General features: G+C 42.9%; 1 protein-coding gene across 1 annotated transcript; it reads left to right on the top strand.

Annotated features, from left to right (window-relative positions):
• The first annotated feature begins 231 nt into the window (after positions 1-231).
• On the top strand, positions 232-21481 carry p4ha1b (prolyl 4-hydroxylase, alpha polypeptide I b). The gene is made up of 15 exons (XM_080550393.1): positions 232-282; positions 4696-4793; positions 5017-5113; positions 5471-5622; positions 5760-5897; positions 8916-9155; positions 11299-11510; positions 11752-11928; positions 14650-14720; positions 20252-20351; positions 20480-20533; positions 20659-20724; positions 20834-20902; positions 21105-21201; positions 21397-21481. The coding sequence occupies exons 2-15, from the start codon at positions 4706-4708 to the stop codon at positions 21468-21470; spliced, it is 1635 nt and encodes a 544-aa protein (XP_080406519.1). The 5' UTR covers positions 232-282; positions 4696-4705; the 3' UTR covers positions 21471-21481.
• Positions 21482-23424: the final 1943 nt, after the last annotated feature.

Here is a 23424-nt window from a genome sequence, read left to right on the forward strand (position 1 = left end):
CAAAATAGTAAACGCATGCTCATAAATGCTCCACTGGTACCAAACTCCGGTCGAGTGCGTATGTGATCCTCTGCACGTAGCATTCTAGGGACCACCGCCTGATGGTGAGCCGAATACCTACAACGATAAAAGTCAATAGGAAGTTTCGGCTGCCGTAAACGGTATCAGGCACCGAGCAGGGAGCTTTGGAGAGACTGCGAGCGGGACTCATCGCAGGATAGATTTGGACAAAGCGACTTCTGTTGTGCCAAGCTTCCAAGACACATTTCACTCATCATTTCGGTAGGCAACTTAAATTCTACGTTCAATTCAAGATTCTTTGCATCTTGACAATTGTTTACAATTTTACATTAGTTGGTCTAAACATTAGTTGGTCTAATTTCGATATTTGTGTTACTCTGCGCATCAGAGTTGACACCTGAACAACTGCGCATAAGTTATCGATATATTATTGATATGATCAGAAGTTTTCATCATGTAGCCTAGCCATTCAAAGTAATTTCTTATTTAGCTTGAACAGTTTTCTACTGTAATAAAGTAGACTTATTTCAAGTTGCTGGTCAATTAGCCTGCAAATGACTATTTGAATGTTGTTTCGTTTGCTATAGGCTGGTTTTATTTATGGTATTTCAGTTATTGCTTATTTGTTTAATTAAAATGGTTTACGAATGAATGTCTTTGAATAGCAGGCTAAATCAAACCCGACACTCATAAAGACTATTATATATTAGAACACAATATCTGTAACAATTGTTTGTGGAAACCATGTTTCAAACTAGACTTGCAGCGCGCTGATGTTAATTACAGTAGTAGGCTATAAGCTCACCTATAGTGAAAATTAACAAGCGGTCAAAATCCCCAGGGAAATAGCCAAAAAATCCATTCTGTTTGGTAACAGGTTGGGCTAATTTTTAATACATTTGAAGTCGAGCGCAGGTAGAGCATTCACTCACATCCAAGAAGTTTCCTTGCGGGGGAGGGGCGAAGACGTGGCAGTCCATTCCGTATCCTCTGAGTCTAGATAGAACTTTCAGTCATAACGAAGCCTTTATTCTCATAGAGAAAAATAACAGTTATGTTATTCTAACATTTTAGGGGTCTTTTTTTTCGCCGTTTTTCTTCAGGTTTCAGGCCTCTAGCAGCCGCTCGAAATATACTACAAACGTGGTTGGAGCTACCACAGTGATGGTCACTGATGTCAAATTCGATATGTGTGCCCAATTCCCACCAGCATTACCAAGCTCTACCTCTCATTATTTCCACTGATCCAGTAAAGTCTATCATTAAAATATAAGGCACATAAGATGCTCATTCTTTGAAAGAAGTACATAGTGTGACATAAGATGTGGTATTCCGAGACTAGGGTTTTCTTTTCCCATGTTTGTGGCACGATACCTCTGTCTCCCAATGCAATAATTCCCTACACACCCTTGCTTCCTTGTCGCTGACTCTCTCATTGACTGCTGCCCTCTCATAATCATGATCAGATTGGTAACTAAAGGTAATGACAGACTAGTGTAAGTGCAGGGACTGGGAGAGAGAGACCATTGACCTCAAATCATGGATGAGTGATTACCTGACTGATGTGTTACTATTTCCTAGGTAAGAGAGGGTTTTCATAAGGGCTTAACCCTACAGCAGCAGTTATACCACCAGTAAGCCCAGGTGACAGGCCTGCGGGCACATGACAAGCCCAAACGGATTAGTAGTCCAGTACTTCATTTTGGGAAGTTTTCATTTGTTTTCCAATACAGTGATGAACTGGTCTCTGCTGGGTTGTTTTTACCCAGTCTGCAGGCTAGCCATTTGAGATGTGTGCACACAAGCCTCACTTAAGAGTAACACTGTTTTGAGAGGCTCCTTATATAGTACTACTGTCATGACATTATCTTAAGAGTGACATGTCACAGATCACACTGTCATTACTGTCATTTTCTGTGATGACAGGGTTGTCACAGTTTTATGGCTGATATGTAGTATAACAGTTTTTCTCAATTGCTTGAGCACATTTCTTCAAACATGTTTCCCTTAACTGTGAACACTTTTGCCAAAACCCCACATTTCTTTAGCAAAATGCACTGCAACTCTCAAAACTTAGAATACATGTCAGAAAAAGCAAATCAGTGCATCAAAACAGTATCATTTGTCATGTAATGAAAAATGTATTTCACAATTCATGTTATTGTGGTGAGCATGTCAACTCAAATTGTTTAAGTGATCGAGACAAACTGTAAGTCACTACCAAAACACATGAACGTCAGTATTGAGCAGAGCACTCTACTGTGGTGTTGTGGAGTTGATATGCACAGTACAATTGTGCAGTTTCCCTATACAGTGATAACATTTGATTTAAACAGTACAATAGTGTGTTGTGGAATAACTTTACTGAAATACTTAATAATAACAATAATAAAGACCTGAGCTGTTGGATTTTCCCATACCTTTATTGCCAGCGAAAAGGGAGCTACTCTGCCGAGACACCGCAGCTCCAGAACACATCTCAGCACAGAACTTTATACCATTTCATAGTGACTCCTCATAAAATTATCATTTGCATAGCCCACATTCCTGCTGTTCCTGTATCCTCTCCAAACTCTATCCCCTGTCAAAAGCGCTCTTCCCTTGGTCACAAATGGTTCCCCCTTTTGTCTCTGTTCCCAGAATTCTGATCTGTCCCTAAATTCCTTTCATCTTGAGTTCAATCATGAGGTCATTTCAACATATACAATTCAACACAACTTGAGCTCTTCAACATATGCGTTTTTTAACCCAATTGAAATAGAAATCCACCATAAGTGCAGTTTCCCTACACAGTGATAACATTTGATTTGAACAGTACAATAATGCAGTTTCCCTACACAATGTAGGAGTAGGAAGAGTGCTTCAGTGCACCTGCTGCTGAGCAGAGGCATGTTTGGCAGAGGGCCGCCTAGCAGCAGTCATGCCCCTGCCAGCCCCAGTGCCCCAGTGCCTCTCTGTTTACTTTTGTCTCTCACTTGATCTTTTTCCTCTATTTCTTTTGTACAGTATGTGTTTGTGTGTTTGGTAGGCATAGTTTCCCTCTGACCAAAGTAGTCAGTGTTCAGTGTTGATTGGTTCCCAAGGTCTGAGACTGTGATGATGTTTTGACTGATGCAGGGCAGCAGTCTCTCCCTTAAGGAGTGTCCATTCTTAAGGAGTGTCCATTCTCAAGGAGTATCCATTCTTAAGGAGTGTCCATTCCCACGGCTATTTAAAGCAGGGTAGCTTCTAAGTGGGGTCTTTGGGATGACCTAATCCTACGACCTTAAGTCTTACTCTTACCCTTAAACTTAACCATAATACTTACCTAACCCTACCCTTAACCCTAACCATAACCATTTCAAATCTCAACATCAATGTGGTGACATCAGAGTCGGGCCGTCCCAAGCATCCTAGTTAGCATTAACCCTTAAAGCATCCTAGTTAGCATTAACCCTTAAAGCAGTGGGACCAGAGGGAGCAGAAGAGCTGAGTTCTCTTTCAGTCGTCTTGGTTCGACATCTCACTATGGGACACGTGACTCCTTATGCAAGTCTTTCGCTGAAGCCCTATTATTCAATCGTGCCTAACAGGCTGGAGAAGTCGTTTGAAGGAAAATGCTCTTCCTTATCCCCGATTAAAATACCTTGCTTAGTCCACTCCTGCTCATTCTTCACCTCTTCACTCACATTTGCATTGGCATCAAGCCCGTTTCAGTATTCTCAAGACTAGTGACTTAGCCTAAAGTCGGACTGACATGTAAACCACTAAATGACGCTCATAGTAATGCCTTGTGTAGCACCCAAGTACCCCACCTAAAGCCCCCGGTGCAACATCAACACCAGCAGGGCTGCCTTTACCACTGCCACAAACAGCCATGAGGGGTCGATGGGTCTGTCAAGAATAAGCTTCCTCTCCTTATCTAATAGTTAAGCTTTGTCAAGACAGAGAGTCCTCTGGTGAGGGTAGCCAGCCCCATTCCTCTGCCAGTAACCTCAGCAAAACACTTGAGGGTCCTGGTCGCATGGTCAACAAGGAGGCTGGGCTTCATTATTTGTTCACACTCGACCGTGGCCCCATCGGCCAGGAATTCAAACAGCTCCTTAACAAACAGGTCCTTAGACTGCTCCGCTAGGTAGATTTTGTGCGCCGTGCTTCCTGCCCAGAGGGCAATCCTGTAAATGCTATTACCACAAGAAAACCTTTTCTTCTTGCAAATGTTCAACATATACTCTGTGTTACAGAATGTCTACAACCTCAAGGAAAGTATTTCCCCATGTTTCTCATTTCCCTGATGTGTAATCCCAATGAACCCCATTGTTACTTTTATGCAGTAGTGGACTAGTGGCATTGTGTAAAGAATAATGTACTACAAACCAAAAGGCTGTGGTTTGGAATCCCAAACAGTGTCATAAAGAACAGTGTTTATTCAATCGTAGTGCATGGAGAAAGTACTCTTATAGCTCATGTCAATATTAAATAAAACATTCAAGTTATATTAATGTAATTAAATGTTCCCCTTCCCTCTCTCTCTCTCTCTCTCTCTCTCTCTCTCTCTCTCTCTCTCTCTCTCTCTCTCTGTCTCTCTCTCTCTCTCTCTCTCTCTCTCTCTCTCTCTCTCTCTCTCTCTCTCTCTCTCTCTCTCTCTCTCTCTCTCTCTCTCTCTCTCTCTCTCTCTCTCTCTCTCTTTCTCAGCCTGTCCAGGATGGAGTTGCGGTGTTTGTGGTGTTTCCTGGTGCTGAGCTGCCTCCTCCAGACACTCTCAGCTGACAAAGGCTTCTTCACTTCCATTGGTGAGACTCTACAACTTCTACATCCATCCTCATCCTACATCCTTTTCTCTCATTCTGTCCATCCTTTAGCATTCATACTTTTTGCAACATTTTTTTTAACATGTCACTCAGAGATGTCCCTTAACTATCAATGTCTGTCTTTCTGTCTTTCTGTCTGTCTGTCTGTCTGTCTGTCTATCTGTCTGTCTGTCTGTCTGTCTGTCTGTCTGTCTGTCTGTCTCAGGTCAGATGACTGACCTCCTGTACACTGAGAAAGACCTCGTCAGCTCACTGAAAGATTATATCAGCGCAGAGGAGAGGAAGCTGGGGCAGGTCAAACAGTGAGTGTCTACACACACACAAACACACACACACACACACACACACACACGCACACGCACGCGCACACGGACACACACACACATGCACACGCACACACTCGCACACACACTAAGACTAAAAAGCTTTTTGCTAAACTAAAGCTAAACAAAGTTAACAATTAGATAAGGAGAGGAAGCTTATTCTTGACAGACCCATCGACCCCTCATGGCTGTCCCATCGACCCTTCTCACACACACACACACACACACACACACACACACACACACACACACACACACACATACACAATTGCTAAATCTCATTGACTTCTGCTTTGCTATAGCAGATTACAGTCATTCTACATCCTTTCTTCTTAGGTGGGCAGAGAAGCTCGACTCACTGACGGCAACAGCGACGCAGGACCCAGAGGAATTCCTAGGGCACCCAGTAAACGCTTTCAAACTGATGAAGAGGCTGAACACGGAGTGGGGAGACCTGGAGAGCCTGGTGCTGAGAGATACCACAGGGGGTGAGAGATGATTGCAGTACTCTATGTGTGTCCTTAGAAAGGTTAAAGACTGAAGAGAAGTTAAAAAGTAGTCAAAACAGCAATGACAAGTATTTGTAAACAAAGAAGGTATGGGTTTGTCTGACTCTCTCTCTCAGGCTTCATCTCCAACCTGACTCTCCAGAGGCAGAACTTCCCTACAGATGAGGACCAGACAGGAGCAGCCAAGGCCCTCCTCAGACTGCAGGACACCTACAGGCTCGATGCCAACACCATCTCCATTGGAGACCTGCCTGGTGAGGGACATGACTGTTACCTGACATAAGTGACACGGTCTGGTGAAAAGGGCGGCATGTCAGCAATTCTCAAGTCGCGCAAATGACCAAAACGTTTTCCGTTTTTTTTCATATTACGAAAGTTTAAGTGTTGAAGAACCCACTTGATATATCAAACAACAGTTTTAGGATCTCTAAATACTCATAATTTGCTAATTGGATTCACTGTATCGTCTGCAGTAGGCTACTGGGTAAGTGATACATGGCTTATAAACAAACGTACATTGTAGGATGTGTTCAAAAGGACTGAATAATCATTTAATTAGGTGTAGTTAAGTGTTTTTAGCATGTTTATGTTCTATCAGCATGTTGTGATGTGCTAAACATGCAGTTAGATCAGTGGTTCTCAACCTTTTTTGGGCCAGCGCCCCCTGTCCATTATCCAGGTCTCTTACCGCCCCCCATCAAAAAAAGTAGGCTTATTTTCTTCCCTGAATATTAATGTTGACTAATATTCTGTGTTATATCACAGAACAACAATAACACAGCAGCAATTTCACACATGTCCGGGGCTGAACAAACAGTAGGCGACAAAACTGTACATTACAACTAACATTGTTTGTTTTTTAAGTGTGCTGGTGTTGCATTTCGCCAAATTGCTGTTTTATGATGCTAATATTTATTCATTTTTGATTGGACTTTGGGGGGGGGTGGTGTCACAATATGGCGGCAAACGCTAGGGGGCTATTATTTAAATATTTTATTTAGTATTCTATGGTATTATTTTCATAAACTGACCACGAATTTCTCATATCAAAACATAACAAAGTTCCAAAGTTCAGAGCTCTGCGCTCCGGGAGCGCTCAGAGATGGGTGCTCTGACTGAAAACACGGTTTTGCCCGAGCAAACTGACCGTTCATGCATTTACGAACGTACCCGTAATAACACTGATGACAGCTGATCAATCGCAAGCAGAGTAGTGGTTTCCTATAGCAACAAAAGACGCTGACAGCTGTTCGGAGTGCTTATGTGTTCGTTTCCAGGACATGACAAGAGGAGCAACATATCACAAAAAAGCTATAGTATATTTTAGTTTGTAAACGTTAAGACGAACACATCGCAATGCTAACCTCAGAATGGCACTAGGGATAACATCCACAACAACACTTAACAGTAATACATTTATGTAATATACTGTAATGAACCTGCGAGGGCAGGGGACATTCGTAGCTGATTTCTCTAGGTTCGATTATTGTTAAGCGACAGAGAGCTTTCCGGACTGGTTACAATACGATCGCTTTTTTGAGATAGGTTGTTCCTGCTGTGATGTTCTGGTATGGTGGTATGGTATTAGGCATTAGCACTCATTTTAATTAAATTAAATAAGCTGTACTGAAAGGAAGCGAACGCATAAGCGCAGAGGGTAGTGTGTATACGCGGGGAGTGAGTATTTGGCACGTCACTGGCGGGGACATGGACTGAGTATCACAACTAAAATAAGAAATGTTTTGCTTATAGCCAACAATTACAATGAGCCCACAAACTGAAACATAATGTCACTCAAGCATAGCCTACAAGGAAAACACTCATAGAAGTTGGGCATTGGAAGTTGGCTTGTGCTAGCCTTAGCTATGGTGCATCCATAGTCAACATGACGTTACAGATGGGATGAACCGGGGTTCTTTCTATCGTAGCCTAGCATAGTATTGCAATTTCTGCACTGTACATGAACTGTCAAGATTCTTCTACAATGCAGCTTACCCAGACACATTGGAAACTATCAAAAGCTCTGCCTTTGCTAGCTGAGTTTTTTAGCTTCTCCATCTTCTTGATGACACTCACTTTTATTTTTTTGGGGCGCTGCGCTACATATGTCTGCGTCACAGAGCCCGGCCAAGTTCAGAGCGCTCAGAGATGGGTGCTCTGACTGAAAAGACAGTTTGTCCGAGCGAACTGACCGTTCGTGCATTTACGAACGTACCCGTAATAACACTGCTGACAGCTGTTTTTCATGAGAAAAATACTTTATGCGTGAACGCCCCCCAAGAACACCTCAACGCCCCCCTTTAAAAAATATTTGCTCCAGCGCCCCCCGATGTTGTCTGAACGCCCCGTTGAGAAACAATGAGTTAGATGTTCATAGCGATGTTCCTTTTTAGCTGCTTGCTACAACCAGCAGTTTTGCCTGTGTTTTTATTCAGAGCGAGTTTCTCCGGTATTTGGTTTAAGGTGTACCAACTTTCATATAAACATCTAACATCTAACTATTTTCAGATTTCAATGTATGACACATCATTTGAAAGCTGCACTACAGCTACAATTAGATTTATTTTTTTTACCTTGCCCTACCCTAGTTTTTCACCAGACCCTGTCACATATGTGACATGACTGTTACCTGGCATATGTGACATGACTCTTACCTGGCTGTCACCATGATTTTCTCTTTCTAGTGCTGGCCGTATCATTTACATATTGGGTTACACCTTGGGTTACAACTCCGAACAGAACATTTTTATTTACTATATGCAGCTTTTCATTGTGCTGGCACCCCACTGGTGGAACAAGCTTCCCATTGCTGACAGGAATGCAGAGTCACTACCTATCTTGCGCCATAGACTGAAGACCCATCTCTTCAGGCTACACCTTAACTGTCCATCCTGAGACATCTTCATTCCCTCTACCCCCCTTTACAGTTTCTGTAAAGAAGAAGAAGAAGAAGAAGAAGAAGAAGAAGAAGAATTATAGCTATGCAATCAACTTGTCAGAATTTGGTATTTTATGCTCTAGGCAAGGGGTCGACCCTGGAGAAATTAGGGGTTCAGTGCCTTGCTCCAGGACACCTTGATATATGGCCAGCTGGGGTTCGAACCGCCAAACTGCCAACCTTGTGATCATTAAACGCCGGCTCTACCTCCCGAGCCACTGCCGCCAATGATGATTCTCTTACTTAGACAAATATTTATTGTAAGTTGCTTTGGATAAAGCCGTCTGCTAAATGCCAAAAATGTAATAAATAAATATTTATTTGTCCTCCCCAGGAGTGACCTATAAAAGCTCAATGACGGTGGAGGACTGCTTTGAGCTAGGGAAAATCGCTTACTCAGACTCTGACTACTACCACACTGAGCTGTGGATGGCCCAGGCCCTGAGGCAGCTGGACCAGGGAGAGGGATCCACTGTTGACAAAGTCACAGTGCTGGACTACCTCTGTTACTGCATCTACCAGCAGGGGGACGTGGACCAAGCCCTGGAGCTCACCAAGAGGCTGCTTAAACTGGGTGAGTCATTACAGAGATGCTACATGGAGATGTAAAACTGTATACGTCATCAGCTAATACTTTCACCCGCTATACCAGAAGCATGAACAATTGCATGCGTGGATGCAACATAAATATCTCAGAAAGTTGAAATGTACCCATTCCTGATGTTTAACTTATTTATGTACAGTGCCCTGCGTAAGTAATGGGGCAGTAAAGCATTTTTTCTTCTTTTAGCCCTACACTCCAAACGTTTGGATTCAAACAAACAATTACCGTATTTTCCGGACTATAAGTCGCGCTTATATATTTTTTCATAGTTTGGCTGGTCCTGCGACTTATAGTCAGGTGCGACTTATATATCAATATATATATATATATATAATTTCATACTGACTGACATGAACCAAGGAGTAAACATTACCGTCTACAGCCGACAGAGGGTGCTCTGGGCCGCTCTGGGCTTGTGACAACTATATGCTCCTCCTCCTATACCCCTGAAGAAGTTATCTAAAACATTAGCTTGTTGAAGCTAAGCAAACGGTAGCTTGGTGAACTTGCTTACTGGTAACTTGCTTGTTGGACTCGCTGGCTTGTTATGTTCATTTAGCCTATTCAGCCTCCCAGGCATGTTCTTTATGCTATTGTGTTGCTGAATAACTGTTAATGTGTTATGTTAACATACCGGACTTCTATTCAGCCTGTTGTTCTGTGTGCTATTGTGTAGTTGAATAAACTTGCCTTTCCAGATTAAATGTCTGTTCTTGGTCTTGGATTTTGTGAAATATATTTCAAAATAAATGCGACTTATAGTCCAGTGCGACTTATATATGTTTTTTCCTCTTAATGACACATTTTTTTTACTGATGCGACTTATACTCCGGAGCGACTTATAGTCCGGAAAATACGGTACTAATTATGAGGTTAAAGTGGAGATTATCAGCTTGTATTTGATGGTACTTGCACAGATTGGTTTCACCATTCAGAAATTACAACACTTTTTATGCATAGTCATCCTGTTTCAGGTTACCCAAAAGTGGTGGGCCATTTGGCTTGACAGCTAGTTAGTCAGATGTGTTCCATCACATCATTTGTGCAGTCATAAGAGAACTCTCAATGTCTAATAATATGGATTCTAGGTGTCAACATGAGGACCAAAGAGATGTCAGCAAAAATCAGGGAAGTCATTATAAGGCTGAATAGCCATAGCTATAGCTCAGACATTGCAAACAGCCCGATAGGCCAAGATGATGTCTACAGTGGATGACTGAAGAATGGTCACCATGACTAGGAAAACCCCCAAAACAACAGTCCCACAGATCAGGAACACTCTCCAGGAGGTAACTGTGTGAGACACTACACCAGCGGAACTACAGAGGCTATACTGCAAGGTGCAAACCACTAGTCAGGATGGCAGGTTACGGTTTTAGTTCCAAGAAGAGACAGCAGAGTTCTGGGAAAAAAACGTATTGCGGAGAGATGAGACAACTATTAATATGTACCAAAGTGATGGCAAGTGGTTCTCCAAGTGTGGAGAAAACAAATAATTGTCCAATGGAGGGGTTTATGGCATGGCATGTATGACTTCTACTGTAAGTGGCTCACATGACTTTATTGATGATGTAACTGCTGACAGCAGCAGGATGAATTCTGAAGTGCACAGAAGCATGTTGTCAGCCCAAGTACAAGCAAATGCCTTCAAACTCATTGGACGGTGCTTTATCATACAGCATTTATAAAATACCCAAATTAAGCACACATTTTTTGTGACAATATGTTTCTGTGCACATCCTTTGCATGCAATAACTACCTGTAATCTGGTTCTCTGGTGATGCTCTGCCAGGTCTGTACTGCAGCCATCTTCAGTTGCTTGTTTAGAGGACGTTTTGCCTTCAGCAAATTATATGCATGTTCAATTTGATTTAAATCTGAAGACCCCCTTAACACCTCCAAAATACTTCCATAGCAGCTACAGATTTAAGGGCCAAGAAGTGGAAAGTTGTTGACTGGCCAAGGTAATACATTGAAATTAAATTGAACATGCATTTAATTTGCTGAAGCCTTAAGGCAAAACGTCCTCAAAACAAACAGCAACTGAAGATGGCTGCAGTAGGTTGAACATGAGATGACGACTTGTTTTTATTTGTTTCGTTTTTTACTTCAGATCCTGAGCACCAGCGCGCCAAAGGCAACCTCAAGTACTTTGAGTCTGAACTGGAGAAGCGGAGAAAGGCAGAGGAGGCTGGGGGTCAGAAGGAGGGCGAGGAGGGAGGGAAGAGACAGACAAGTGAAGCCCCCAAGAAGAAGAGATTCAGGGAGCCCCTCCCCGAGAGGAAGACGTACGAGAGGCTCTGTCGAGGCGAGGGCATTAAACTGGTGAGAAGGAGTTATATACACACACACACACGCACACACACACGCATGCACACATACGCACTTGCACAGAAGCTGAGGTCAATGAATTAGTGTGTGTTTGTGCTTGTTGAAGAGTGTGTTTGTGTACACTGGTGTGCACAATGTGGAATGTTTGTGACAAGTAGTAGGGATGGCAATGTTGCATTAGTGAGATATAATTTTGAACTTCTCTATTTTCAATCTTTTCATCTCTGCCTTGAAGACCCCCCGCAGACAGAGCCGCCTGTTCTGCCGTTACTACGACAACCAGCGCCACCCCTGGTACCTGCTGGGTCCTGTGAAGCAGGAGGATGAGTGGGACCGTCCCTATATTGTTCGTTACATTGACATCATGTCCCACAGTGAAATAGAGAAGATCAAAGAGTTGGCCAAGCCCAGGGTGAGTCTCTTTGTGTGTGATAAGATGAATGTCAGATGAAGGGCGGCAGGCCGAGATGTGTTGCTTCCTTATGATAATTAATTAATGCTCGAGGTAGACAATTAAGATAAAGTTTATTCCACACACAGCGCTGGGCAGCCTCTCAACACACGGCAAGCAAGGAGGAGAGACCCGCACCTAATGACACTTTGCAGCGGCTTGATATAGGCAAAAGTTGCTGATCAAGCAGCCAGCTGTTTGTCATGCAAATCATTCCCAAAGACAGGGCTCCGTTGAGTCTAGGTAGGGTTGTTGACGAGAAGTCCCCATCTCCCAAAAGTGGCTGATTGTCCTGACAACCCAGCTACCTGACCCTGGTCAGCTGACTGGCTGGTCCTAAATATACTGACCTATTGACCCAGGTTCTATGCTGGTCCCCACTAGCTGTGGTCTCTATATTTGGCTCAGGTCCAGTTACAGACAGAGAGTTTGCAGTCCCGTGCTGATACAGCAAGAGAGGCTGGCTCATTTCTCAATAGTCAGATGTTACAACTTGCTGATAATCACTAATGATTAAAGTATTCAGGGTTTACCTAAGCACAATGTCAAAAACACATCATATCAGTGTGTGTGTGTGTGTGTGTGTGTGTGTGTGTGTGTGTGTGTGTGTGTGTGTGTGAGTGAGTGAGTTAATATTTACATGTGTCTCACAGAAGGGTTTTATAGCTATATTTACTGTAGGAGGGTATGTTTCTGATGAAAAGCTGTAGATCAGGGTGTTTCCTGGTTCAAAATAAGGTTCAGGTGGTAGAAGTGGAGGTGAATTTCGCTTGCGCAAATTTTTTTGTGTGCGTGCAGACTGGTGCTTGTTCTTATTTTGCTGACATTCAATCTCAATCTCCCATCACTTTTTTTGTACCTTACCGTTACCGCCCAGTCGTGTGCATGAGTGAAGAGCGGGCCTATGTGTTTCATACCACAGATATTGAGTGATTTCAGTCAGTGTAAAAGTGTCCAGATAAGGCTCAGGATTACGGAATAACAGTGTTATAAGCAGGGGTGCACATAACTGGTGCGCCAGTGCGCATGCGTCGCCAAAATGCATGCTGCGCGGCAGATCAGCCGCATGAAGGCGCTCTTGCGCACCAACAGCTTTTTTTTTTAAATTTTTTTTTTTAAAGTTGATTTCAGTGTTTACAGAACAGAGCAGTGCTTAAAGAGATGTCTGTTTATATCAGTGTGTTTAAAGAACAGACATTCAGTTAGTGCTTAAAGAGATGTCAGTTTATTTCAGTGTGTTTAAAGAACAGACATTCAGTTAGTGCTTAAAGAGATGTCAGTTGATTTCATTGTGTTTAAAGGAGTCGGACAGACTTTCATTCTTAAAGAGCAGTCATTTGATTTTGCATTTGTTTCTTTTGTTTTGCACACAATAATTTGGTCGTTCATCTTTATTTATGAATAAATGTCGTTTTGCTAATAATATATCCATGTATCCCTTTTTTATCCATCCTGTGGGACGGGTCGTGACTCGCGAGCTCGGGGAGCACCAAGCAGCATCCCTAGGTGCTCCTCTGAGCACTGGCCCCAAAAAGTTATGTGCACCCCTGGATAAGCCCATGAATTGTGTTCGTTGCTGCGGACAAAGTCTCACAAAGTCCGACCAAATGTTCAGACTTTTATCCTGAACAATTTAAATAAATGTCAACATTGTTGAAAATCAATGACACACTCGCTAGTCAAGCCAACAATTATTATTATTTATTATTTATAATTATTTATTTACATTTTTCTGAATAAAGGTCTAAACATTTGGATTGGTTGCTGACTTGTTCCCCCTTTCACTAGCTGCCATCACATATAACATAATGATAGTCTAGCTGCCATCACATATATATATATATATATATATAATAATATAACATAATGATAGTCTAGCTAGCAGCACCTCCCCTGCTGGGATATCCAAATTACAGCAATAAATGCATGAACAAGTTTTTAGCGTTTATACATGGTTTATACATGGTTTATACATGGTTTCTCGTGCGTGATTTCTCCTAGAAGGCTTAGGTGGGGCGAAAAAAGCCTTAGGCGAGCCATGTAGATGTAGATGCAAGTTGAAAAATGTATCTACTGTACCAATTGCCCCACTAAGGCCACTGGTAGACAGAATGGATGCTAAATTCTGATGTTAAACATGGAGACACACAGACACATGAAAAAAGAGTGCACGTATGTATCAGTTGAAGTTTAAGCTATTTGATGGTGGCTATAATAGTGGGAGTTCTAGCACAATTACTTAATTACTTCATAGTGGTTGCCTATAGATAAAGAGGAGGAAATAGCATGCCCAGTGTCAGCTGTTTACAACAACTCCTTTTGTATTCGCTCACCTTGACGTTTAAAAATGGTAAATGGTAAATGGACTGCTGCTCCAAAGCGCTTTACAACAGCCTCTCATTCACCCATTCACACACACATTCACACACCAATGGCGGCAAGCTGCCATGCAAAGCGCTGGCCCGCTCACTAGGAGCAATTTTGGGGTTCAGTGTCTTGCGATCATTAGACGGCGACTCTCCATCCTGCGCCACAGCCGCCCCCCAAATCCGTTTAAGTAAACACCAATGGAGTAGTTGTACACAGCTAGCCCAATGCTTGATGCTGAGGTTCTCCCTGCAAAAACATTTTGTGGGATGAATTAACGCAACAACATCCTCCCTCTTTTTCCTGTCTCCATAGCTACGCAGGGCCACCATCTCCAACCCCGTCACTGGTGTTCTGGAGACTGCCCCCTACAGGATCAGCAAGAGGTAAGTCACAGCCAGGTCTGGCGGGAATGGGAAAGAAGAGGGGGGGGGTGACAGGAGAGAGATGAGGGATGGGGGCCTCTCCTCTTTCTCTCTGTCACCTCAAGCCCCTTGTCTCTTCTGCCCCTGGCCTATGCCTCCTCATCCATCCCTTTACATGTTCTTAAGATGTACAGTATAGTTGCTTTAGGCCAATTGCAGTGTACAGGGTGTGTCAGGGGCAGTCCTATTCACAAGTCTACAGTCTGTAGGGTGTTCACACATATCATTTTGCTTTCACTTTAGATTACAGGAAATGTATCCATCACTTTGAGAATTGTATGAGAAAAACAATGGTCCAAACCCCATGGTTCTATCATGTATGGTTCAAAAGTTATCAAGGTTTACCTCTTTACATGCCAATTACAGGAATTTATCTCAATAGAATCTAGAGATTCTAGACCTAACAAGTGGTCACTGCTATGCAGAAATGGAACGCAGATTATGAAATTCAACATTATCTTTTAAACTATTAATTTTTATTACACAACCCTATATATCATTATTTTCTGTATTTTAAGACCAATATTAATAGCAAATGGGAACATTGATCACATGAGCCAGCTGATGTTACAAGTTAGCCAGACCATTCACACAAACAGCGTCTAGCGGGCGAGAGTAGACGAGGCTCCGCTAGAAGTTATAACCGGAGCTTGAGGAGGCGACATTTTCTAATCAAAAGCCGCTGGCTACAAGACAAACATGTATCTATATGTATATATTTTTAGATAGAAAACAAGTTGAATTTAATAGAAAACCACCCTCAAAGACGATCAGATTTCAATAACGATGCGTATCTTTCAAGTGTCTCCTTAAAATCGCCACAGGAAAAAACCCTCTGATGTGAGGAGAATTGAGGGTAGACCAATAGGAAGTAAAAATGCCTTCGATACATAGTGTCCATTAAATTGATTACTATTGGTCCAAGCCGTGGAAATTGCAAGAAAGAGAGCTTGTAAATAGTCGAAAATCACCGGAGATAGGGATTAGAACGCCGCCGCTGAAAGCGGTAGTGAGTAGTAACGGTAACGTTGGAATTACAGTCTTAAAACAATAAGTACATCGAAAACAAGTACACAGAGTTAAAACTATATTACATATGGACATGTATGTTGACACATGTCAGACAATCTCTTTTTTAATGGGAACAATGTAAACAATGTAATACTTTTCGAACCCAGGGGGGTATTCCATCAAATCTCTCAATACTTTTTTCCTTTAGCAATGTTGATGGAATACCCTCCAGGTCTGCTGGAAACTAGAAAGTAAAACCTAACATTTGGTAGTTATGTAATGCATGACTTTGGCTTCACCTACCATGTATGAAATAACCCCTTGACCTAAGACGCATCAACCGCTTGTAGTGTTCTTCTCTTAATTCACTTCCTCTATTTACCTCTATTCCCTCGTTGTCTCTTGTTGTTTGTGTTTCAGTTTCTATCCTAATGTCTTCTCTCTCTCTCTTTTCTCTTTCTCTCTTTGTCCTTGTGCCCCTGTGGAAACTAGTTAAGACGTGTCACGGTGCATGACCCCATAACTGGGAAAATCAACATGGCCCAGTACAAAGTCTCCAATAGGTAAGGGGTCATACCATAGACCCCTACTGTTCTTTACACACTTCACCAAGACCTGCCCTGAAATCCCAAAACACCCTGTACTGGTGGTTGTATACAGGGTCCACAGGGGGTTCCACATTTCTCTAGTGCAGTTTATTTTTATTTTTATATATATATAGAAACTGGCAGTGCCAATTTGGGCTACAGTTACACCGTTATCACAGTTAAGATGTGATTACCAAACATGATTACCAAACATCAGGAAGTTAGGGTGACTGTACTGTGTAGGCCTAGTTTAACTGCAATACCGACACTGACATCCATGGAGTAAATGTATTAATTTTGTAAAAAACAGTGGTGGTTTACCACTCCATCTTGCATTAGCTGCATTGCATTCTAGGTTATCCAACTTTTCAAATGATCATAGATAGAGGTCTGTATTGCAGAGGGTATGAAGAGAGGAGCATGTCAGAGCTGTGCTTCAACAGCCATTTGTGCTTCTCGGCAGGGCCGCTTTAAGGGGGGGCTAGCTGGGGCGGTGGCACAGGGCCTCGCGCTTTGGAGGGCCTCGCGTGAGGCAGGGTAAAAATAAAAAATAAAAATGTTTTATTTTATTTTTTACTTTTTTTTGGTACCCTGGCTGGCGAGGCCCTCCAAAGCGCCAGGCAAGGGACCATATTATTATTTTTGCCTTTAATACATTTCTAAATGTTCACACATGTGATAATCATAGTCAATCATATAGGTATAGGCTATCTAAAATCTAGCATACCTGTAGGACAGGGAGATTCTTAGCAACAGAAAAAAGTAATTTCCCCCTATGACACCTTACGTCAAATGTGAATTTTGGGCGCGCGTTGACACTTGTTGTGCATAGTGACTGCTTAGTGCAACAGACAAAATGCAGAGGGAACGAGACTGAGGAAGAAAATGTTAATCGGGTGCTGAAAAAATAAATAAAAATAAAAGGCTTCAGGGCCTCGCTTAGAGGTTCGTTCGAAACATTTCTAAAAACAAGTGAGGCTCCCGTTAGCACCGAAGAAGCTAACGTTACTGCTAGCACTAGCAATGCTAGTAGTAGCACGGCACAGCCCCCCCTGAGAGGCAAAGATGATGTCTCGGAGGTGGAGGAGGACAACAGCTACACCGGCAGGCAGCAGTGGGGCTGCCCAGCCCCAGGTGATGATGGTCAGGAGTGGCGAAGTAGAGGATACGGAGGCGGAAGATGGAGCTACTCAGAGCAGCAGCAGGGCTGAGAGTGATGGAACGCAAGACGAGCCTACGGTGTCAGATATGTCATGTATGATGATCCTGGTAAATTGGCCGGTACATATGGACTCTACAGTTACAGAAGTGATCATTAGAAGAGGTCCCCCAAAGATGAAACCTGGATTTAGTTATCCTAAAAATAATGAGAACAGAAACTTTAGTGAAACTTTATTTCTCCGAAAACTACCAAATGGGGAAAAAATAGAAAGAAAGTGGCTTGTGTACTCTCAAAAACGGGACATGTCTTTTTGCTTTTGCTGTAAGCTTTTCAACATAAAGGATAGGCCTAAATGGTGGTGAGTAACATCTCTATTCATGTCAATAATGGCTTGTGCGTATTTAATGTTGGGTATGATGACTGCTTTATCCTAAATCCTAATCCTTTACGAGTATAAAAGGTTTGAAATGAAACAAACATGGTTGTAAACTATCTAAATAAGTAGATAATAATAATAATAATAATAATAATAATAATAATAATAATTCATTCGATTTATATAGCGCTTTTCCGAGGCTCAAAGACGCTGACTATGGGAAAAAACGGAAAAAAAAGAAACAACAAGCAACAGATAACATGAGCACATAGAACACAGAGTTAACGAACGGGGAAGGGGAGGTTGTATGCATGTCCATGGGGGGAGCGGGGTGGCAGGGTTAGGGGAGATGGTTAGGGGTAGGGGAGGGTGTATGGATGTCCAGGGGGGGCGGGGGTGGTAGGGATGGGGGAGATGGTTAGGGGTAGGGGAGGCTGTAGGCATGGGAGAACAGGTAGGTTTTGAGGTGGGATTTAAAAGTGAGGAGTGAGGGTGAGTCTCTGAGTGGTTGAGGGAGAGAGTTCCAGAGGCGGGGTGCGGCTCGTGAAAAGGCACGGTGACCGAAGCCTTTGAGTTTTGAGGGTGGGACAGTGAGGGGAACAATGGATGAGGATCGGAGGGTACGGGTAGGGCGGTGGGGGAGAAGGAGGTCAGTCAGGTAAGGGGGGGCCAGGCTATGGAGGGCTTTGTATGTGAGGATGAGGACTATTGATATTCTATTGTCTATCAGCACAGCATGTGAGCGCATTTCTTGCAATATATCGGTGCGTGCGTGTCGCGCGGTTATAATAGTTGCCTACATCATTATAAAAGGCCTCGCAAATCTGACTTCGCACAGGGCCTCGCATATCTCCGAAACGGCCCTGATTCTCGGGTTGGGGATTTCACTGACACGTCTCTGTTTTACAGCAGAACTTGAGTGGCCCTGGGCCATCTGTGTGCTGGATTAGATTAGCCTTGGTCGCAGATTACATTGTCATGTCTACCAGTGGTACACTACTCTCTGGAATCTGCTGAGCAGCCACATGTGCCTGTGCGTCAACTCCAGTATGTGCTTAAATTAGGGGTGTAACAGTACACAAAAATCACGGTTCGGTACATTCTTCATTTTTCAAGTCACAGCTGCACTGACATCCTGACATCTTAGGTCATGTTCTCACATGAAAGTCTGAATCAGGACCCGGAGCAAGTGGATGAGTTTGCAACATTGTTGCATAAATAATTTCTTCAGAGCAAAGCAAACTTTATCCTAAACTCCGATTCCAAGTGAAGCAAATGTTCTAGTGAGAACACACCCTTACGGCCAAGCTCCACCATGGCCATCGAGCGTTGCGTCAGCGTTGCGTCTAATGTGCGTTGCGTCCGAAATTGGGATCAAATGCATTGTAATCAATGAAAGGTGCTCCACCTGCTGCGTTGCGTCAGCGTTGCGTTGCGTCAGCGTTGCGTCCGATGGCTGCGTCCAAAGTAGACATTCCAAAAAGTTTGATTTTTGACGGTGGACGCACACGTCACAATGAGACCAATTGTATATTTGCCCCACGTGGGGCGTGAGATGTATATTTACAATTGTAGTTGTTGGTTATAATTGTATAGCCTATTGGTTGTTTTCTGGTGTTGTTTTATTGTTTTGCTCTGTTTGTAGTGCACTTGATATTATGATATATATATTATAATGTTTTTATCAGCTGTTAAATCACCACAGCGGTTAATAGAGATAATACCAGATTGAAAATGCTTGTAGCCAACTACTCAGCTATTGCGAATTGCTATTCACGCGAGTCAGCTGTCAATCACCACAGGTGCTTGAAAGCTTGTTGCAGGAATGGACGACGAACGGCTGGTCCTTGAGGTCGAAAAATATTATTTTTTATATGCGACTAGTTGTTGCTGTTGATATGTAACTAGATTTATGGTTAAGGATAGGGTTAGATTTAAGGTTAGGGCAAGGTTTAGGATTAGTGGTTAGTTAGTTGAAATGTTGTTGACAGTTAGTTGAACATCTACTGAACTAACAACTATCTATTTGGGAATATGTAGATAAAATATTACCCTGATTGGAAAATGTTCTGTATGATGTTGTTATTGTTGTGGACATATTGCAGTCAAGGGTGAAATCACTCCCGTATACAAAAAATGCCAGTGGAGCTAGAGTAGAACGTTGACGTTGACGCAACGCTGACGCAACGCTCAGGTGGAGCTTGGACAACGGGAAGTTGACGCAACGCCGATGGCGAGTTGACGCAACGCAGCAGGTGGAGCTTGGCCGTTAGACATCCTAAATGTATTTTTACAACTGTCCTATTCTGCCCGCTTCTGACCATAATGGTTTCTTCATGTCCCACCCTCATCCTAGTGCTTGGCTAACTGGAGATGAGCATCCAATGATTGACACGATAAACCAGCGGATTGAGGACCTCACCGGACTGGAGATGGACACTGCAGAAGAGCTGCAGGTGAAGTGGGCATGTGCATGTGCCCGTGTATGTGAGCTTGTTTGTGTGTGTGTGTGCCTGTGTGTGTGTGTGTGTGCATGGGTGTCTGCTTCTTGACAGTTACCATATCATCCTCTTTCTTTTTGTAGGTCGCAAATTATGGTGTTGGTGGTCAGTACGAGCCTCACTTTGACTTCGGACGGGTAAGTAAGGCCCTTTAACACAACCCCCCCCCCCCCCCCCCCTTACACACACACACACACACACACACACACACACACACTGAAAATAGGTTACAGTATGTGATGCCATCCTGACCTGTCAACAGAAAGATGAGCCTGATGCCTTTAAAGCGCTGGGGACTGGAAACCGCATCGCTACCTGGCTCTTCTATGTGAGTGTCCTAACCACCTAACTGTTCTATCCCCGAATGTTCTCTAACCAAAACAGAGAACAGAGAAGTGACTTGCCATTGTTGGTGTGTCTCTTCTTCTCTGTTGTAGATGAGTGATGTGGCAGCAGGGGGCGCTACTGTGTTTCCAGACGTGGGTGCCGCGGTATGGCCGAAAAAGGTAATTAGAAAAATAATGCAAGTGTAAGTGTGTGTGTGTGTGTGCGCTTGTGTTTATGGAACAAGCAGTTATTATTGCTTCCTCGCTCACAAGTTCACACGAGACTCAAGACGGAGTATTTGAGGAGTAAGCTTACCACTTCAACTAGGTTCAATTTAGGTTGTCCCTCCTAACCACATATTATGTGCTGTGTGTATTGCAGGGCACTGCAGTGTTCTGGTACAACCTGTTTCCCAGTGGAGAAGGGGACTATAGCACGCGGCATGCAGCCTGCCCAGTACTGGTGGGCAACAAGTGGGGTGAGCCTCTCAACATAAAGCTGTTTAATGAATGTCAACAATCACTGTTGTGAATGCCACTCTTTTAAGAGTAAAGTCACTACTACTGTATAGCATAAGTTACTACTGAAATCTGACATTGCACGGATTTCTACGGATGTATTATTATACCCAATTTCTTGACTGTCTGTTTCTACGTCTCCTCTTCACTCCTAGTGTCAAACAAATGGATCCATGAAAGGGGGCAGGAATTCAGACGACCATGCAGTCTCCGGGAGACAGAAAGATGAACCATTCCCACATACACACCTGGGTTTCCGTTAACCGGCAATTACCGGTCTTTGTCCGGTAAATTTTGTTGAAGTCCGACAAATTGAAAAGTCGTCGGACATATTGTCCGGTGAAAATAATTCCCTTTGAATACAATTCGCTAAAGTTCACATTCTGATTCATTCTATTTTTAAAAAGACGAATATATAGGCTATGTATTTCTTTTATTATGATATGATTTGACACCGGCATGATGATGACTCCTAATGTGTAGGCCGGCCTATGCGAAACAGCGCACAGGTGCCACATGGGATTGATGCCAGATGGGATTACAGTTTAACCAGTCTATTACCGCTTAAACACAGTAGCCCATTCGGCGGTAACCCATGCCTATCTGGCAACCCTGCCAACCCGTCCACCATAGTAATACGGTTTCTTGATTTCCCATCTATGGGTGCGTTCGTAAACACGCTCTGGAAATCCGATCAGCACTCGCGGAACGCCTCTCGTCCAATCGAACGACTCGGTCGCTCTGTGACATCGAAGCCAGCGTGCGCTCCGGCGCTCTCAGAGCGTGTTTACGAACGCACCCCTAGAAGTTTCTAGCCAGCTAGCTGAAGCTGCTACACACACCAGAGCCATGGCGACCGAACGGCAAGTTAAACAACATACTATAAAAGTGACATTGTTTTACTCATTACTCATACATTTGTTGTCATTCAGTTATACAGTTATGTTCTTCCCATTGTCATACTCCCGAGCTAAACGAAATGCCTTCCCAACCAGCGAGACTTATAGAAATGACGTTGTTTTATTGATTTTTAAAAAAGGGTAAAACTGGAAAGAGAAAATAGAAAACTCACATTAATCCCAAACAATTTAACAAACTTCAGTTAACGTAATGTGGAGTCCGTTCATTGATCGATGCTGTCTGTTCAGTTCCCAGTGAGGCGCCCGTTCAGCGCTGGACCCGTTCAGCGCTGGATTTGACGCATGGCATAGCGCGCATGCGTCAAATCATGTTATATTATTATATATTATATAGCTCGCATCTAATCGTATCGGATGAGAAATAGACATTAAATGGCATATATAGGCCGCTACACAACAGTAATCACCGCGACAAACAGCTATATTAGATTTGGAAAAAAAAAAAATGATTTTGATTTTTTTTTTTTTTATTATATTTTAATATGATGACCGGAATATATCACGTTTGTCCGGTAAATCGAATTCTTCCCGGACACGATGTCCGACGGCAAATGTTTCTAACGGAAACCCTGATACACACACACACAACCACACAATCCCCTCCTCCCAACCCTTCCTCCATCCCTTCTCACATCACTCCTCCTTCACCTCACTTGATTTCTGAGCCTAGATCATTTCAACCTGAACTGTATTAGATGCTCTGGCTATGTTCTACTTCAAGGCTGTTGGATGTGTCTTAAAGTGACAGTCTGGGATTGGTACATCAATGTTTGTACTTTTAAATGATTGATATATAGCCATTGATTCTTGAAGAAAGTCATTTAATAAATGCCCTAACCCTAAGCGTGTTATACTCTATTGTTGTAAACAATGTACTTGTAAACACACTGTATAGCTTCAAAGCATAGTTAAAGCAATCATTTCGATTTCATGGATAGTCCTTGCATGACTATATATTTAAAGGTGCTTACTTTTTTGTTATTGTTTGAATCCCAGATTGCCCCTTTATGGAAATGTTTTCTTAGTTGTCTGTGTTTTTTGCACTCTGTTGGGCCTCTGTGTATTCAAAAGGATGGCTCAAATGGAAACTCTGGAACACAGGTTTTGTGGAACAGGTTTGTGACAGTGTAATTTATATGAATATGTTTTACATTACTCTAATTTACAGCCTACATAGTTATTGTTCTATTGCCCCTTTTTGCCATTGGCTTTTTAAATTATGTGTGCTTATATTGTTTTATGTCCTATGCACCAACCTCACCA

Source organism: Nansenia antarctica, assembly GCF_963989245.1.
Source record: "Nansenia antarctica genome assembly, chromosome: 1".
NCBI classification, from domain to species: domain Eukaryota; kingdom Metazoa; phylum Chordata; class Actinopteri; order Argentiniformes; family Microstomatidae; genus Nansenia; species Nansenia antarctica.

What these genes read in the sequence shown, in the direction of transcription:
- p4ha1b (XM_080550393.1), top strand. Translation starts at nt 4,706, where the DNA reads ATGGAGTTGCGGTGTTTGTGGTGTTTCCTGGTGCTGAGCTGCCTCCTC. An exon ending in CAAGAGGCTGCTTAAACTGG is followed by an intron (nt 9,156 to 11,298) that starts GTGAGTCATTAC and finishes TTTTTACTTCAG; the next exon opens with ATCCTGAGCACCAGCGCGCC. An exon ending in AAGAGTTGGCCAAGCCCAGG is followed by an intron (nt 11,929 to 14,649) that starts GTGAGTCTCTTT and finishes CTGTCTCCATAG; the next exon opens with CTACGCAGGGCCACCATCTC.